The sequence below is a fragment of the Pleurotus ostreatus genome (genome assembly GCF_014466165.1).
Source record: "Pleurotus ostreatus strain PC9 chromosome Unknown scaffold_3, whole genome shotgun sequence".
In the NCBI taxonomy this organism is placed as follows: Eukaryota; Fungi; Basidiomycota; class Agaricomycetes; order Agaricales; family Pleurotaceae; genus Pleurotus; species Pleurotus ostreatus.
Window position 1 is genome coordinate 2,373,634 of NW_023503158.1, and position 16,560 is coordinate 2,390,193.

A 16,560-nucleotide genomic window follows, 5' to 3' on the forward strand; every position below is an offset into this window, starting at 1 on the left:
AGCCTCAATTTCAAGGGCGTCAGAGCCCCCAGGATGAACAGCCCGATCGCTCGCCGGCAGCAGCCTCTTACCCCGTTGCGGACGGCACACGTACAGCGACTCTCCCTGACCCACTCTGGGGTCGGATTCATTAAATTATAATCTCCTCCGATGTAAGAAGTAGGACAGTGTGCATTGTTCTCATCAAGAACTCCTTGTTCTCTTACTCACCGACAACGATTGCTGCCCAACAATGTGGGCCTCAGTGGGTCCTGCATCCTTCAAGATCCCCAGAATGGCAATTAGATATCCCTTTTGGCGATCGCCTTACGTAAGAACTACGCAAAGGGGAGCTACTCACGTGGGATTTTCCAAGTTTGTTCCCGCCATTCGCGCGCAGATCGCCACCGACGCACACATGATGAACAAACGCGTCCTAACGGACGAAACATATCAGTCAAACGTGGAATCCAGTAACCAATGTCCTGCTTCGTGAGTGAACTGAGATGTCGCGTCAACTCCGTCTCACCCGAAGCGCCATAGCACTCCGGCTGACTTGGCTGCTGCCCTCCGGAGCGTTGGGGCGCGGGCTCGAAAAAGTAGGGTGATATTGCCATGAAGCCTTGAATTACGGTCTATTAACGGGTGCAGGCGTGACGGAGGGCTATCCTACCTCGCGATTTCAAGCCTCAGCGGCCTCGTCTTTGCCAGCCAAGGCCAGGACTTCGAGCGGCACAGCCCTGTTTCGCTCGGCAAACGACACCTTGCGCGAGGTGTACTCGAACGCGCATTACCAATCTCCTTGCTCCTCGTCCTCCAAGAAGCGTGCACGCCCAGACGCGGGGCAGAGCCATTCGGATGATGAACGCCATGCGAAATCCGACTCGGACACAGAAATGAATATCGAACCCACGGACTCGTTTATCCCCAGTAGAACCGATGGCCGGGTCGTTAGACCTCTGAGGAAGACACGAAGGGCGCTGATGCAGACGCAATCGCTGCCCACTGATGTATTTCGATTTTCAGGAGGATCAGTGACGGAAACACCCGACTTGGTCCCACTGAACCCACTCACCGAAATTGGTGAGAAAGATACAGAGGAAGACTGGAGCACAGATAACTTCCACCCCGCGAGTGTATCCTCGTTTCAGCCTGCGTCGCTAGAGTGAATCAAGGTGTAGATCACTTCTATCCCAGTGTGTGTGTTCGCCTTTCTCCAATCCAATCACGGCAATTTTAAATATTGACACCCGAAACAGAACCTGTTAACTGGCCGGCCGTGAATATCATATATAATTTATTGTTGTATTTTCCCATGACTTAACCTGTACCTTCCTCATGGAACCTGCATGATCAGCCTAGTATTGTCGCCTAATTGAGAGGTGCGGCGAATTACAAGACTCTCTGATTGGCCCCTGGATTGCCGAGATCTCTTTTGTCAAGAGACACCTCTTCCAGAAAGTAAGGCTTTTCTATGTACGTGATTTCCCTAGCGCCATAAATGACCTCTTGTGAACCGCCCCTGACGAACCGTTTTCAAGTTTAGAACTCGCACCTTGGGGCTCCCAAGCGGGGGACGTGAAACTATCCTGTCTCGTGTGTATACCACTCTGTTCGCATGAATGATCTCAACATAATCAATGTGTGTAACCTGTAACGAAGAAGCGCTGTCAACTTGATTGTGCATACGAGAAGCTCAGTGGCCCTACAAAGATCAGCGGAGATCCAGATATTGTAGTGCCCCAGTGTGGTTTAGCCGGTATGTACTACCAGATTAATATTTAATATGGGCCGAGCCTCCACGGTTCGCCGGTTTTAAAAGCATAAAGCATTGACCCAAGCATATTCCCATATCCAGGTCCAACAATTCGCGCCATGACATCTTCACCGCTGAACACATACCGCCACCACCCAACCATGAACGCACCGCGTAGCCCCAAACTTGCCGGTGCACGCTACAACTCGACTCGGCCAACGAGACGCTCTTCCCAGTAAGTAAGCATTTAGCATAAGGAGCAATGTCCGAGCGCTCGGAATACTAGCCTCTCCATTCATGCTTCCGACGCGAAACATTGTTTCAATGACTGCCGTTGTCGACCGCGACTTCTTAACACCATGCTAATGCTGTTTCTCCGATACTTATTAGACTCTCTTTCGAAGTCGATAGCGATTCCCATTACGACCTTGGGGCGACCGGCGATTCTACGACAAGTCGACCGTCAATTCACGCAGGGAAGAGCTCGGCTGAGACATCGACGCCTGGACCTGACTTCGCAAGTTCTCGCGACGCAGTATTGCAGCGCGCGATATCCTCCTCATCGAGGTACGCCTCAAACATGGTACATAACATCAGAGCATCTCTAACGCCACTCCAGGCGGTCGCGTTTCTTGCACCCCCCAGCCTACGATACGCAAGACGACGACGCACGATTGCACTTGCCACCCTTGGAGCACGCACGACAGTGAGTCACATAATTTCATTTGCGGTACCCCATCACCTCACAGAGCGATAGGCACGAACATAGATCATTCTACTCTCCATCTCGATCCGGTACGCCTGTGTCGGTATACGAGGCTCCCACCGGAACATACATGTGGCCATCATTCAAGCCATCTTCCAAAATGTCTCACTCGCCGGTATTATTCCAAGTAGTTGACTATAAAGATGCGGGGAGCCCGGCGTCAGAGAACGAATCCGATAATCACTCCATCCAATCTTCGTTAGTACTTGCCGCATTGTTGGTCATCAGCACAGCTCATTGCTCACATATATCTTTGTGCACAGGCTAGAAGGCACTCCACCACCTCCACCCGCATACGCCTACCCTTCGACTTCTGCTTCGTGTTCCCGCAAGAGACGACCTTCTACGGATATCCCGTTCGTATCTTCACATCGATTCTGCACTATACGGTATATCTAATTTTCCAAACGTGCAGAAGCCCCGAACTCGGGTCTGCGATTATTGAACCCTTAAGGTACGGACCGAGTTCACTTGCTTGCGGTCTAAGCCTCATCCGACTCTTCTTATTGTCTCTCAGAAAAGTTCGTGTATCGAGCGGGCGTTTATCTGACCGGCAAATCCCTGAAGACATTGCAATGAACGCAAACGACGAGACTAAAGGAGCAACGAAAGGCGTCGTATATTCCCGTGGTCACATCAACTACATCTTGAACTCGACAGACGACACCGCTGGGCCTTCTATAGGTCCCGGATTATCTCAGTCTGTGCCGTCTAGCGTTCCTTCCAAACCCCGGGCATCGCCACCCGCCGCCGAGAACTGGGAGATCTATGCGAGGCAAGTCAAGCGATCCGACGGCAGCCTCGCATACCAGTGCCTGTGGACGACGAAGGATAATGACGCATCCGTCCCTTGTCTGTATACCTCCAAAAAGCAATTGGTCAAACGGCACGTTGAGACGACCCATTTGAAGGTCAAGTAAGTTCGATTCACACACATCATCCGATCTCGTCGCTGATTTCAACTTTGTAGGCGCTTCATTTGCGAGATATGCAACAAGGCGTTCCCCCAGAAGACATCCCTTGATATACACAAGCATGGACAGTACGCATGATTCGCACCTCGCCCGACGACCGACCGCTGATTCATTGTTTATAGCACTGGTGACACACCTCATGCGTGTATATACAACTGCGGAAAGGCGTTCAAAGACCCGGCGAGAAGGCATCGGCACCATATTGAAGCACATGGATACGTACCGAAGCAGTTCAAGCGGAAGTATAAAGCAAGCGTCCCTAATCAAGAGCAATCAGAATACGAGTCGCTGGAACCATGGCGCCCATTGGATTCGTGATATCGCATGCCATCATAGTATATTCTTTTTTTCCATTCCTCTGTGGGTGTAGTGCCGCTTTGTCTGCTCTGCTTCTTGTTATCTTGTGTACATTGCTGTCGTTCTGCATGGAATTCTTATAAATATCTCTTGTTCTAATGTACATAGCCATACTCCAGTATAATCTCTGTATTTCCATTTACTTTGTCCTTGTTTCACCACTGGCCCCTGTGTCCCTGTGCGCTGAGCTCAAATGTCCCCGTGCCGATCGTGAAACGGCACACCAGCCGTCGACGTCTACATAACCAAAGATCAGCTGCAGTGAAGCTGAACAGAAATGTCTTCGAACCAGCCTCTGCTCGGCAGTCTGGCGATGCAGGCCCCTTCACAGACGCCACAAACGGTCCATGTTTCACCATCAACGTGTCACGACCTTTCACTATTCAAAGGTGAGTACATTGCACCCTCATTATTCACGGACTTACCCTTCATTTGCACCCTAGAACTGCTCAGGGAATACCGCAGACTCGATGATTTAATCACCATGCGCATCAATAGGGCTAATGCTCACCAGCGAGACAAGGACCGTCTGGATCCCGTCAAAGGGAATCTCCAGGACGAAGCCTGCTCACAAGTATGGAAGGAACTTATAGGTGCGCACTCTTCTTTCATATCAACTAGCAGGGATACCATGCTGCCCAGACACGTATAGCCAATTGGAGTAGACGAACGAAACTAGTGGAATACTGCGTTTCTGTGGTGGACAGTTCAATGGAAGAGAAGAAAAGGACCATTGCAGGGTTGGAAGCAGACGATGCCGCCCGTCGGAAGGCCCAAGCGCAACTGTTCGCGGAGGAGGTCAAGGTCGGTCACTAACAACGCTTATTACTCCACCCTCGCCAACTGTCACGCCCCAGCTAAACCAAGTCCACAACGAACTGTCTGTCGAGAAGATCATCCGGCAGCGTTCCCTTGATGGTGCGCCGCCTTCCGCGCCTTCCCCGTATTGTCCTGACGCGCTCGCTGCAGCCTTCAAATCACGCTGTCGATACTTTGTGCCGCCTTCGACTGATGCCGAAGCAAGCAAGTGGTGGGACTCTGTGAATCGGGGACGTTAGCGCCGCAGAAGGCTACTTTATGACGCCATAGCCTGTGAGAATTGGCACTAGTACTGTACTCGCTCGCCCGCCGAGCATTCTGTCCATCTTCACACCTTTGGTCTTTCTTGCGCTCCACAATTGCTGGCATGCCGCACCTTTGGTTTATATTATCTGCCTTTGCAGCATCGTCGGCATTGGCTCATCCGACAGACCCACTGCACATCCAGAAGGCGGCAGGCACCATGTTCGCCGATGTCAAAGTCCCAATCCACCTCGGCGTGATGAGTCGCTGCCCTGACGCCGTGCTCTGCGAGAGTGTATTCGATAAGGTACTGCCAAGAGTCATAGGCAAGATCGACCTGTCGCTGGTCTATATTGCTCAGTGAGTGCGGGCTGCGCACCCTCAAGCATTCCGAACCTCATGCACACGTCACTGCAGCTTGGACCCGGCCGATGAGGATTTCGGCGTCAAATGCATGCATGGGGCTCAGGTATGTGTATAGAGATACTGCTGTAATCTATGGGGGACAATGTGCGTGTTTAGGAGTGCGCGGGTAACATTCAACAACTATGCGTATCCAAGTACACGACGGCGCAGGAATGGTGGGCGTTCGTGCAGTGCCAGAACTACCATGGCCGGGAGTCAGTGGGGGACCCAGACCTGGCGCTGAGCTGTGCTGGCGCATCGAAGATTGATTGGGAAGGAAGCGGCGTTGGTCAGTGTGCGGGGAATGATGCTAGTGGGAAAGCGCCTGAAGGAATAGCAATGCTGAAGGAGAGCCTACAGCTGGCCCAAAATCTGGATATCAAGTACGCCAATTCAGCCCATCTTTCGTTCTTCTATTCATCAGGATCACTCGATTCTAGTAAAAGCTGCACGGTGCTGATTAACAAGAAGGCCGTATGCGTCCACGACGGGACATGGAAGGACTGCGAAGTAAGTGATTGGCATATCCTTCTACAGCCATATTTGCTAAACAGATATTCGAATCGCAGAAGGGACACGATGTCAATGACTTCGTGAAACAAATCGAAGAGGAGTACGAGCATCTGAACGAACTCAATTAAGCCAAATATAATTCAACTTCTTGCACACCTGCTTTATGTAGTCTCGCAACTGCAGCTTGCTTTCGTCGCTGGCGTACGTCGAAATAAATTACGAACTTGTTCCACCTAATGTACTGGGAGGGATTTTTTTGCGAGTTTGAAGCTTGTAGTGGCCGGTGACTTGGAGGCAGACATTGCAGGCCGTGTGCAGACTGCGCAGCTGTTTCGCAGTTTCGGGGGCATGGGAGCAAGGTAACGAACCCTAGTAAGCATCAAAGGCGGCACCAAGTGAATTGAAATTAGGCCGTGCACTACGCGCCGGATGAGACATACAATATAAAGGACAAACGTCGGCTCAGAACACTATTGCCCAGACAATAATAACAATATTTATCCCTATTAGAGGGACTAAGTGATATCTATCAGCACTTGCAATGGATCGTGAAGAAGAGCAGAGGACATACTTCGCATGAGCGTTCGAACGGCACTAATCAAGTCTACGATACGAGCTTTCACTCCGATATCCTGCGGTGGACTTCCGTAGCCAGTAGGATCGTACGGCTGCTGGAATGCAGCGTTCCGTGTTTGCGAGGATGACCAGCCAACTACAAGTGTGTCAGGATCAAGGAAACTGGTAGGCGAAAAGGCTACGCACTCCTCGCGAGAAAGCGGTCCTCGCTCAGGACGGCCATGGCGTTGATGAGTAGGAGCGCTACATAGAATATTGTGCCGAGCAGTGCCATGTCGCGGTCGTGGTTGTAGTCGTGGTCGAAGGTTAGGCGTGTGACCTTTTCACTATTCGGGCGACGCGCCAAATTCGAAATCTCATTCCGCGTTTCGGCATTTCACCAACATCTTCGCTCAATATGCAGAATGGGTTGCAAAGCTGTATGTACCATCCCTATGTTCCCTATTCTCGCTAAATTAGTATTTTCTAGTGCGGCCGGCTGCGCGTCTGCTAGCAAGCACGTCGAGACACGGCCAATGGGAGGCTCGCCGCCAGTACGTGAATGTTTTACTTCGCTCAGGACGGGTGCTAAAGACATCCTCCTCAACGTAGTGCGAGTTTGGGAAGCCCTATCAACTGGCTGAGAGAGCGACTTGGTCCTAATTTGCGGAAGAAGGAGACCCAGCAGGAAGTTGAGGCGGCTAAGCAACAGGCATCTGAGGAGGGGAAACGCAGTCTGTTCGAGACGGCCGGGAAGACGACTCAACGCGCAGAGAAAGCTGCGCGGGCAGAACAGGCTGCGAAAGGTGTTGTCGTGCAGAAGAAACTTAAGAAGCCTAAGCCTACCTCCGTGAGCACCACTGTTGTTTTACTAGACAGGTTTGGGGTGTTGACTTTTCTTGGACTTGGGTGTACATAGCACAAATACTCGACGGCAAACTTCAAGATCTCGCACCGAAAGTTGAACATGCTGGGCCGACAAATCTCGGGCAAGCCCATTGATTATGCTATCCTGCAAATGCAGTTCAGCGAAAAGCGCGCGAGCACTCGTATACGAAGTATGCTGGCAACGGCCAAGGAGCACGCCGTGCGGTACAAGGCTCTCGAAGAGTCTAAGCTCGTCGTAGGTATGTTCCTTGTCTCTCTACGTTACTTCGGATATGGTCCTCATGTGCGGTTTGACTGTGTGTTTTAGCGGAAGCCTGGGTGACCAAAGGTCCGAAATCCCTCAAGCGCATGGAGCCTCGCGGCCGTGCTCATTATGGTGTCCGAGTGCACCCCGACTCGAGGATGCACGTCGTGCTGAAGGAGGGGAAGACCATCGCGGAGCAGAAGGCGGAGGAGAGGGAGCGCAAGCTCAAGAGGATAGTCTCTGCGGGTATCGTCAGGGAGAACCGCCCTATACGAAACCCCAACCCTATGTGGGGTTGGTAGTACTCCAATGGCACTCATTTTAGCTGCGTTCAGCTCTAGATTGAATTTAATATCTATCACCTATGCGAGTCAGCTGTCCATGCCTGTCGAGTGGATGGAGTACAGTGTGGTACGTCGATTTACTGCCAGGTCATAATAACCCCCCGACAGTGGCGTCGATCTATGTTCTACCCGAGGACTCGCTATGCGCCAGTACATGCCGTATGAAGCCGTGAGCAGTCTATGAACGTGAGCATGATCTATTTACACAGCATCCATCCGAAACTGACTTCGCGAAGAACCTGGTGATGGCCACAAACAAAAATAGCAGCACTTTGGAGTCGAATATTCCGTTCGCTATGAAGTGCTCCTCTTGCTTTCCGATTTTCTGGCGAATGTTTGTGGGGTGCTCCGACGCTGCGAGCTCTATTTCGTGACACACTGGGCGCTGACAATAATGACGAAGTTAACACTTTGGTATGGACATGGTGCACTGATAATCCTCGGCTCGCTCTCTGGACCACTTAAACGACGCTTCTTTCCCACCGATCTCATAGGTGGTAAGGCACCCCTCTGAAGACGACCTTAAAGGCCTAACGAACTTAGTATGCCATGGCGCAGGTCGCGTCATCCATCTATGGCGTCTTCCGGCCACTGCAAGCGGGATCGAGCAGACCGTTAAGCGTTGGGTAGGACCCTTTGACTCGTATTTCCCCACACTGACATATCGTTCGCATGCAGTTCTTAAACTTCGAAAAGCTCCACCACCGCGCTATTATTTGTTCTTGGCAACCTACCGTCCCACTTCTGGAAATGTCTTCTACAAGGCCGACTGGGACAGCACATCCGGCAGGTGCTGTGCGATCACCGCGTTGGTCACGTTGATGCAACGAAAACCTCGCCAAAAACAAACCGAGTGTATCGGTTTCTCCTGCGTATCCCCCGTATCCCCCATATTCCAGCCGAGCCTGATGTTCTCTCTCCTCAGCGCGGGATTTTCATCGGTGTAATGCACATATTCAATTCAATTCGAGGCTTCATCGAGGGTGGTCATCTTGCCAGAAATCTTCCGGATGCGCCCTATTTAAGGTCTCTGGCATAGCTCAATGCCAGTCATCATCCAACCTACTCATCAAGGTCTTCTACCTCTTCAACGGCAATCGAAATGTTCCGCGCCGCTGCTCTCCTCGCTTTCTCCTTCCTAGCCGTCTCGTACGGCCAACAAGTCGGCACGCTCACAGCTGAGACACACCCCACGCTCAGCATACAGCAATGCACTGGAGCGGGCAGCTGCCAGACCCAGTCTCGCGCAGTTGTGCTCGACTCGAACTGGCGCTGGCTGCACACCACGTCCGGCAGCACCAACTGCTACACCGGCAACGAGTGGGACGCCTCCCTCTGCCCTGACCCCGCCACCTGTGCGTCCAACTGCGCGCTCGACGGTGCGGATTACTCCGGCACGTACGGTATCACCACCTCCGGCAACGCGCTCACGCTCAAGTTCGTGACCAATGGCCCGTACTCGACCAACATCGGCTCGCGTGTCTACTTGATGGAGTCTGAGAGCGCGTACCAGATGTTCAACTTGAAGAACCAGGAGTTCACGTTCGATATCGACATGTCGCAACTTCCATGCGGTCTCAACGGTGCTCTGTACTTCTCCCAGATGGAGGCTGACGGAGGCATGTCCAAGTTCTCCACTAACGCCGTAAGCAATTTGTGCTCTTTCAACGAACGCTTGGACTAACTTGCGCAATAGGCTGGCGCAAAATATGGAACTGGATACTGTGACTCTCAGTGCCCCCACGACATCAAGTTCATCAACGGAGAGGTTCACGCTAGCTCCTCCTCTTCATTTAGCCCTCTCGCTGACTTTCTATTAGGCAAACGTCGCAGGATGGGAACCTTCCCCCAACGACCAGAACGCCGGAAAGGGACAGTACGGCTCATGCTGCGCTGAGATGGATATTTGGGAGGCTAACTCCATGGCTGCCGCGTTTACCCCCCACCCGTGCACTGTCAAAGAGCCCACCCGCTGCGAAGGCAATGACTGTGGTGATGACGATAACAGATATGGTGGCGTGTGCGACAAGGATGGATGTGACTTCAACTCCTTCCGCATGGGCGACCAGACCTTCTTAGGCCCCGGTAAGACTGTCGACACCAACTCGAAGTTCACAGTCGTCACTCAGGTGCGTCTACGTTTACATCTATGATGGCTTGAACTGACGCTATTGATATTTACAGTTCGTTACCGCCGACAACTCCACGAGTGGTGCTTTAACTGAAATCCGCCGCCTCTATGTCCAAAATGGCCAAGTCATTCAGAACTCGAAGGTCAACATCCCAGGCATGGACGCATCCTTGGACTCCATCACCGAGGACTTCTGCACTTCGCAGAAGACGGTCTTTGGTGACACCAACTCTTTCCAGGACAAGGGCGGGCTTGCCGCTATGGGTGATGCCTTCCAGGCTGGCATGGTTTTGGTCATGAGTATCTGGGACGACCATGAGGCTAAGATGCTCTGGCTCGACAGCAACTACCCCCTCGACAAGGACGCATCCGAGCCTGGTGTTGCACGAGGAACTTGTGCCACCACCTCTGGTGAACCCACCGACGTCGAATCTCAGAGCCCCAATGCACAAGTCACCTTCTCCAACATCAAGTTCGGGCCCATTGGGTCTACTTTCTAAAGGTATGTCAGCTGGACTATCGTTACCCATCAATTTTCTCACAAATTTGCGCTTGTTATTACTTCCTATTCATTCATAAGCTTGCTGTTCTGCTTTATATACCGCTGCTACCTTGTACTCTACACGCTGTACCTATTCACATGTAGCTTCCTGTTAGTCCCTGAACGTATGCTCTGTGAGCGTGCTCCAAATAACCATAAATATGGACCAATAAGACTCACGTGACTCCTAGCATGAAAGACGCGGCTGAGAAGTTTCTCGTCCACCCACTTATCCTCACCACCATGGTTCAATAGTCTTGGGAACTCACATCTCTTCTTTACGCATACCACTCCCTTTGATTGTACAAAAGTCTCACAATGGCTGCCAAGCGCTCAGCGACTAAAAACAAAGCTCCCGAGGTGTGTACCATCTACTTTATGCGAGCTACGAAGGGACAAGACGCGTTTCTTCAGCCGTCCCGACGACAATCGACCCTCCATGCGCACTTTACGCGAAGGCGGCGGTCCCCTTCACTAGAAAAGGACCCAGATATACCTGCACCTATGGTACAAGATGCAATGCACCCTAACCCGGCGTCGCAACCTCCTGTAACTCAAGACTCCGATTACAATGAAGACGCCTCATTGCTTCTTGAGACCAGGAGTGATATACACCATGACGCCGAGTCATCAGATGGGGACTTTGCTGAACTCAATGCTCAGTCGACTACGGCCAGCGATACTGACATATTAGCTCAGTACCCTGCTAGCCCATTATCATCCCTTCCCGTGTCCCCTCAGACAAGCGTGTCGAGCTCTCCGGAAATCGTGCTAATGAGCCTTCGTGAGTAGAGTCATGGATCTTATATGCAGCTAAACTGATATTTTTGAAGCTGAACCCCCTCCACTACCACCTCCAGCACGAGTCCATCCGTTCTTCACTCGCAAAGCCGCCAAAGCCTCTGAAACTCCCCCGGAACTTATACATGTAGTAGATGACGATGATGATGTCGTTCCCGAGAGTTCGGTGCCCCTTCGAGAGTCCTCCATCGAAATAACTTGTCCCTCGCCTCCTCCCAACCCATCGTCTCAAGGTCTCCGCTATGAAAGCCCGATTCTTGTAGATTCGTCACCAATAAAACCGGCTGGCCCTCCTGGTAGTTTGCCTTCGAAACCTACGCTTCGCGTAACTCCGGCAACCAAAGGAACATCGCTACCTCTTCAGAAAGTGCACCCCATGTTTGCCCCTCGCCCCGCCAATCTACGAGAACCGTCACCACTCGTACCCGACAGGACTGCCCAACGGCCCGCTCCCTTCCCGGATGCAGACTCACAGCACGTTCGAGGCAGTTTGAGCGGCTTCTCTCCGCGACCTCATGGTATTCCGAAGAAAGATGCAGCAAAAGCACGATCTCAGTCTCAGTCTCCCTCATCTCCCTCTGCGCTCAGTAGTCTAATCAAGGACATCTCTCATATCGAACTGCCGTCTAAGACTCTGCATATACAAACCGACTTCGTTCCGGAAGAGCAAGAGGCATTCTTGGCTTCAATTCCTAAAGCTCATGTCCAAACCCATCCTGCTATTGGTCGTATCGTGGCGTCGTTGAATCAGGACACTGCCTCTTTGCGGCCTGCTGCGCCTTCCTCTTCGCAGGTGCTGTGGTCAGACCGATGGCGTCCATCTCATGCAGACGAAGTCCTAGGAAACGAACAAAGCGCACTCTATCTTCGGGACTGGCTTTCGGCTTTGCAATTACAGATCACTTCTATCCTACCTTCCACTGCACGAGGTGATTCCAAACAAGCGAGTGGCCTCAAATCAACCTCGAAATCTAAGAAGCCTACAGAGAGAAGAGGAACCAAGAGGCCCAGAGTAATTCGTGCAGTCGACAAAAAGAAAAGTCGGAAGAAGCGAAGGATCGATGAAGAGGATGATAATGACTGGATAGTAGCAGATGATATACCTGAAGCCGATCTCTTCCCTGCGGACGAAGAAGACCTTCTGTCTACGCGGCGAATATATCGGCAGGAAAGCGTGCCCATCGAACATACGCCACCTTCCTCGCAACCCGTCTACAAATTTGACAGCCTGTCTAATACCATTCTGCTTGCTGGTCCTTCCGGCGTTGGCAAAACGGCAGCCGTCTATGCATGTGCGGAAGAACTTGGATGGGATGTCTTCGAAGTCTATCCTGGAATAGGGAAAAGAGGCGGAACAAACCTAGACAACCTTGTTGGAGAGGTCGGTAAGAGCCACCTTGTGGGGACCTCTATGCGTCGACATGCCGATACGAATGTGGGTGCCGAGGGGAAATCACCGAACCTTTTTCTGCGGAAGAAAAGTAGGAAGATGAAGAGCATCGATTCTGAGGAAGAAGACAACTCAACTCCGTTTAATAACGGCACTCCCTCAAATGACCTTGGTTTCTTGACGGATTCGCCGACAGGAGAGACGCTAGGAAGTGGCGAGGTTCGACAATCAATTGTATTGCTCGAAGAAGTGGATATTCTATTCAGAGATGACACGAACTTCTGGCCTGTCGTTACGAATTTCATAAAAGATTGCAGGCGGCCGGTCATTTGTACATGCAATGGTGGGTGTATTTGGTCATTAATTCGATCCTTCGCCTGACTTCGTCGGATAGATCCTTCCCTGGTACCCGTGGATGATTTGCCGTTGCAGGCAACTCTGCAGTTCGTCCACCCTGACCCAGACATAACAGTGTCCTATCTTCAAGCACTGTGCTGCGCGGAAGGGACATTAGTGGACCGGGCCTCTCTGGCCCGGCTCTACGAGAGCGAACATCCCATCGATGATGTCGACATCCACGATAGCAAGGTCACCGGCACAACTTCGATATTCCCACATTTCGATGTTCGTCGCACAATCAATTCACTTCAATTATGGTTATCGGGAAGCGGAAATCCGGCTCGGTCCGCCCAGGGCATTTACTGCGATCAGTCATTGGAGGATTTGATGTTTTCTGGGAACGTAGCTGGAGCTTCAGAGGGCGCGGATAGGCAAAGCCTGCGAGCGCCATTCCACGCTGAGTTCTTGTCGTATTTGGACAGTCATCTGGTCCGCCATCCAACGGACAGCGTAGAGGTGAGAGCAATAATATTTTTACACGACACAGACCCTTATGTACGCTCAACTCCCAGGCTCTGTGGCATAATACGACGGAGCTGTCCCATGATGACGAGATTGGCCACACGGTCCTTGTCAGTCCTTCGCGGCCTTTAAGCGTGCATGACGGTTTAGGCATGTATGATCGAGACACGCTTATAGCAGAGGGTGCCATACGATGTGCACGTGGGATGCTGAAGACGATCGTTGACCAGGGCATGTTTCGACCGCGTGAGCTGTTCCGAGCTCGCGTGGGGTATCATTCACAAGTTGTGGCGGTACTTGAGGGGGTCTTGCCGGAAGCAATATTGCAGCGGCCGTGTATTTTGCACCTAGAGTATGGGCCCCGGGTGCGTGTGATGGTTGCCGCTGACGACGCCGAGGAAGCATTTGTATTGTCTCAGAGTCGTGGGGGGAGAACGACGCGGAACAGTCTCGGGTACGTTCGCCACATTGGACTGGGAGCGTCTGAGAGGGAACAGTTGTCGAGGAGTGGACTTGAGTAATTTAACCATGTATAGTAAGGGCGCACGTGTCGGAGTTTGAGTAGGAGGTCGAGTGGTATACATAAAGAAGTCAACTGTGTTAGAGTCCACAACCGCAACGACCGCTAGCACGCCGTCGTGCACAACGACCACGGTCCTTTCATGACTGAGTTGAGTTCCCTTTCACGGCCGCCGTCGGGCCCGGCGCACCATGATCGCGCCAGCAACAAGGAACAGTCCCTCGTCCCCCTGGAACTTTTACAAAACCAGCGAAGGGGTTCAATTACAGATCCCTCTCTGCATGCTGCCAGTCCGCCAAACTTCCGCCATCATCAGAACGACCAGCAGCACCACGACCCGCTCCTTTCAAAGTCAGATTCACGTCCACCACCATCCTTTGTCTTCGGCGACGCTACGCCCCATCGACCAGACAGCGAGCAAATAAGAAAGTTGCTGCACTCCCCGTCGGGCGACTCGAGCGATAATCGAGGCAGAGAGGAACAGCAAGGGTCGTATGCGTCTGCTTCGCGGAGCTTGCCAAGTCCTGCTACAGAAGGTGCCCTTTCATGTCTCAGTTAGACAAAGTCACTGCTTGCTGACCCATCTTCTTGATCTATCGCCGTTATCACCAGCAAGTCGGACGAGTAACGACTCAGACAGGATGATGGTCGATGAGATTAGACAGGGGGGTGAGCAGCAGATGGGTTCGTCGCGCGACATCCTGCGAGGTCCACAACACTTCGATTATAACATGAGGAGACATTCGATCGCAGTGGGTCAGGACGCACACTCACAATCGGGCACAATTGGCACGAAGCGGAAGATGTCAACCGATCGAGGTGCGTTCCCTCCAGTTGGCGAAGAGATTGATCCTCAGCTGGGAGGGCCTGGAATACCAAGTATCATGGAAATGGAGGCTGATGCACCCCATCCCAAACGACGCAATTCAGTAAACCCGTTGGCCATGGCGCAGATGTCTCTAAACGATCGCCGAAACTCTACAGATGCGAGGGCAGGGCCGCCACAGTGGTGGGCAAACGAGAGACGCGATTCCAACCCTCCCATGTTGCAAAATGTTCCTCCGCCCGGAATGAGTGGCTATCATCCGGGCTTTCCCGGGGATAACCAGCCTCATGGTAGACCACCAGCCAGCATTGCTTCATTCTCGTGGAATGCCAACCATCCTACCGATCATGTCCCCCCCATGCCTATGTCGAATGACGGAGAATCAAATATAGGTGGTCCCCCTAGACCAGGAGATTCCAGCAACCCACCTTCACAACTCGCCATGATGCCCCCGATGACCTACATGCCAGACAGAAGGATGTCGGTGCCAAACACTCTCACGAACCCTGCCCCAACGACGACTAGAGTCCTTCGCTCACGTTCACGACCCCCATCACGCATGCGTGGCTCGGATGGCGATTCTCCAAACCAATCTGCCGCATCACCCACCCAAGACGCCGATTTCTCTGCTGCCCAACACTCACCCCAGCCTTCCTCATCAGGGAAGAAGGATCAAGGCTCTACACCCTACTCACGCTCGCCTGAGCTCCGAATATCGCATAAACTTGCAGAGAGGAAGAGAAGGAAGGAGATGAAAGAATTGTTCGACGAACTTAGAGATCAGTTACCTGCTGACCGGGGTATGAAGGCGAGTAAGTGGGAGATTCTTAGCAAAGGTGAGCAGGTGTTCAGCATCGGTAAATCGGATAGATCGACTGATTCTTATATATAGCCATCGACTTTGTTACTCAATTAAAGCAAAGTCACCAAGACATGGCACGCGAGATAGAGATGTTGAGGCAGGAGTTAGACGCTGTGCGACAAGGTGGCATGCCGCCGTTCGCACCAGGTGCACCTACACACGTTGTTTATGCTCAGGGTCCACCCCCGACTTCATATCCGCCTCCGAATCAACAACACCCCCCATTGCAGCAGCATGGCTCACAGCCCATTTCACGCCCGGGGTCATCACAAAATGTGTATAGCTCGCCCTCACAACCTGGGCAGAATGGCATCTCTAGACCCGAGGGACCGTCTTGATGACTGTATTGCTATTTTCCCTGGCTCCAGCTAGCTAGATGATGTATCAGTTTTTGGCAGGATCTCATTGCTGACGACCCATTTGGACTTTACATCTCATTTCCGCGAATTTCATGTACGTACATTGTTTGAATATCAGTCGCATTGTTATATATTTAAAGTCATCATCGCCTACAATCAGTTGTATGTTGACCCAGTGCATCACTAAACCATTATACAATCATCAGGGTTCTACATTTTGTGCCCGAGTTACTCGAGTAGTACATGTACCACGACCGTTTTATTGTGCCAGTGGAAAATCCTTATTTAAGTCAACGTATCACGTGATGCCTCTTTTGTTTGAGGCGCCCACATCCTGTCTCGATCCTTTGTACATGATGCATCACTTCTACCACTAATTATTCCCCGCGCTCTGTATTTACGACCCCCAAGGCTTCAATTCCCCTT

At 51.9% G+C, this 16,560-nt stretch overlaps 8 protein-coding genes across 8 annotated transcripts; 7 read left to right on the top strand and 1 right to left on the bottom strand.

The window, feature by feature from the left end:
- Positions 1-397: 397 nt before the first annotated feature.
- PC9H_005378 (uncharacterized protein) lies at positions 398-1,148 on the top strand (the record flags this gene model as incomplete). The annotated part of the gene is made up of 3 exons (XM_036774951.1): positions 398-471; positions 523-578; positions 631-1,148. The coding sequence occupies 3 exons, from the start codon at positions 398-400 to the stop codon at positions 1,146-1,148; spliced, it is 648 nt and encodes a 215-aa protein (XP_036633453.1).
- A 748-nt stretch (positions 1,149-1,896) lies between these two features.
- On the top strand, positions 1,897-3,793 carry PC9H_005379 (uncharacterized protein; the record flags this gene model as incomplete). The annotated part of the gene is made up of 8 exons (XM_036774952.1): positions 1,897-1,970; positions 2,126-2,302; positions 2,355-2,441; positions 2,485-2,530; positions 2,765-2,955; positions 3,019-3,417; positions 3,472-3,543; positions 3,598-3,793. 8 exons carry the CDS (start codon positions 1,897-1,899, stop codon positions 3,791-3,793), a joined length of 1,242 nt encoding a protein of 413 aa, XP_036633454.1.
- A 316-nt stretch (positions 3,794-4,109) lies between these two features.
- PC9H_005380 (uncharacterized protein) lies at positions 4,110-4,890 on the top strand (the record flags this gene model as incomplete). Its single annotated transcript, XM_036774953.1, has 5 exons — positions 4,110-4,221; positions 4,276-4,425; positions 4,485-4,636; positions 4,690-4,750; positions 4,802-4,890. The coding sequence occupies 5 exons, from the start codon at positions 4,110-4,112 to the stop codon at positions 4,888-4,890; spliced, it is 564 nt and encodes a 187-aa protein (XP_036633455.1).
- Positions 4,891-5,018: 128 nt separating this feature from the next.
- PC9H_005381 (uncharacterized protein) lies at positions 5,019-5,940 on the top strand (the record flags this gene model as incomplete). Its single annotated transcript, XM_036774954.1, has 5 exons — positions 5,019-5,254; positions 5,312-5,363; positions 5,417-5,682; positions 5,740-5,809; positions 5,869-5,940. The coding sequence occupies 5 exons, from the start codon at positions 5,019-5,021 to the stop codon at positions 5,938-5,940; spliced, it is 696 nt and encodes a 231-aa protein (XP_036633456.1).
- A 334-nt stretch (positions 5,941-6,274) lies between these two features.
- PC9H_005382 (uncharacterized protein) lies at positions 6,275-6,662 on the bottom strand (the record flags this gene model as incomplete). The annotated part of the gene is made up of 3 exons (XM_036774955.1): positions 6,275-6,327; positions 6,384-6,524; positions 6,575-6,662. The coding sequence occupies 3 exons, from the start codon at positions 6,660-6,662 to the stop codon at positions 6,275-6,277; spliced, it is 282 nt and encodes a 93-aa protein (XP_036633457.1).
- Positions 6,663-6,785: 123 nt separating this feature from the next.
- PC9H_005383 (uncharacterized protein) lies at positions 6,786-7,801 on the top strand (the record flags this gene model as incomplete). Its single annotated transcript, XM_036774956.1, has 5 exons — positions 6,786-6,807; positions 6,858-6,921; positions 6,980-7,181; positions 7,287-7,494; positions 7,563-7,801. 5 exons carry the CDS (start codon positions 6,786-6,788, stop codon positions 7,799-7,801), a joined length of 735 nt encoding a protein of 244 aa, XP_036633458.1.
- A 1,144-nt stretch (positions 7,802-8,945) lies between these two features.
- On the top strand, positions 8,946-10,474 carry CBH1_3 (Exoglucanase 1; the record flags this gene model as incomplete). Its single annotated transcript, XM_036774957.1, has 4 exons — positions 8,946-9,488; positions 9,540-9,611; positions 9,664-9,972; positions 10,028-10,474. 4 exons carry the CDS (start codon positions 8,946-8,948, stop codon positions 10,472-10,474), a joined length of 1,371 nt encoding a protein of 456 aa, XP_036633459.1.
- Positions 10,475-10,833: 359 nt separating this feature from the next.
- On the top strand, positions 10,834-16,113 carry PC9H_005385 (uncharacterized protein; the record flags this gene model as incomplete). Its single annotated transcript, XM_036774958.1, has 8 exons — positions 10,834-11,299; positions 11,349-12,925; positions 13,139-13,561; positions 13,618-13,990; positions 14,133-14,143; positions 14,197-14,623; positions 14,700-15,749; positions 15,806-16,113. The coding sequence occupies 8 exons, from the start codon at positions 10,834-10,836 to the stop codon at positions 16,111-16,113; spliced, it is 4,635 nt and encodes a 1,544-aa protein (XP_036633460.1).
- Between the last annotated feature and the right edge of the window lie 447 nt (positions 16,114-16,560).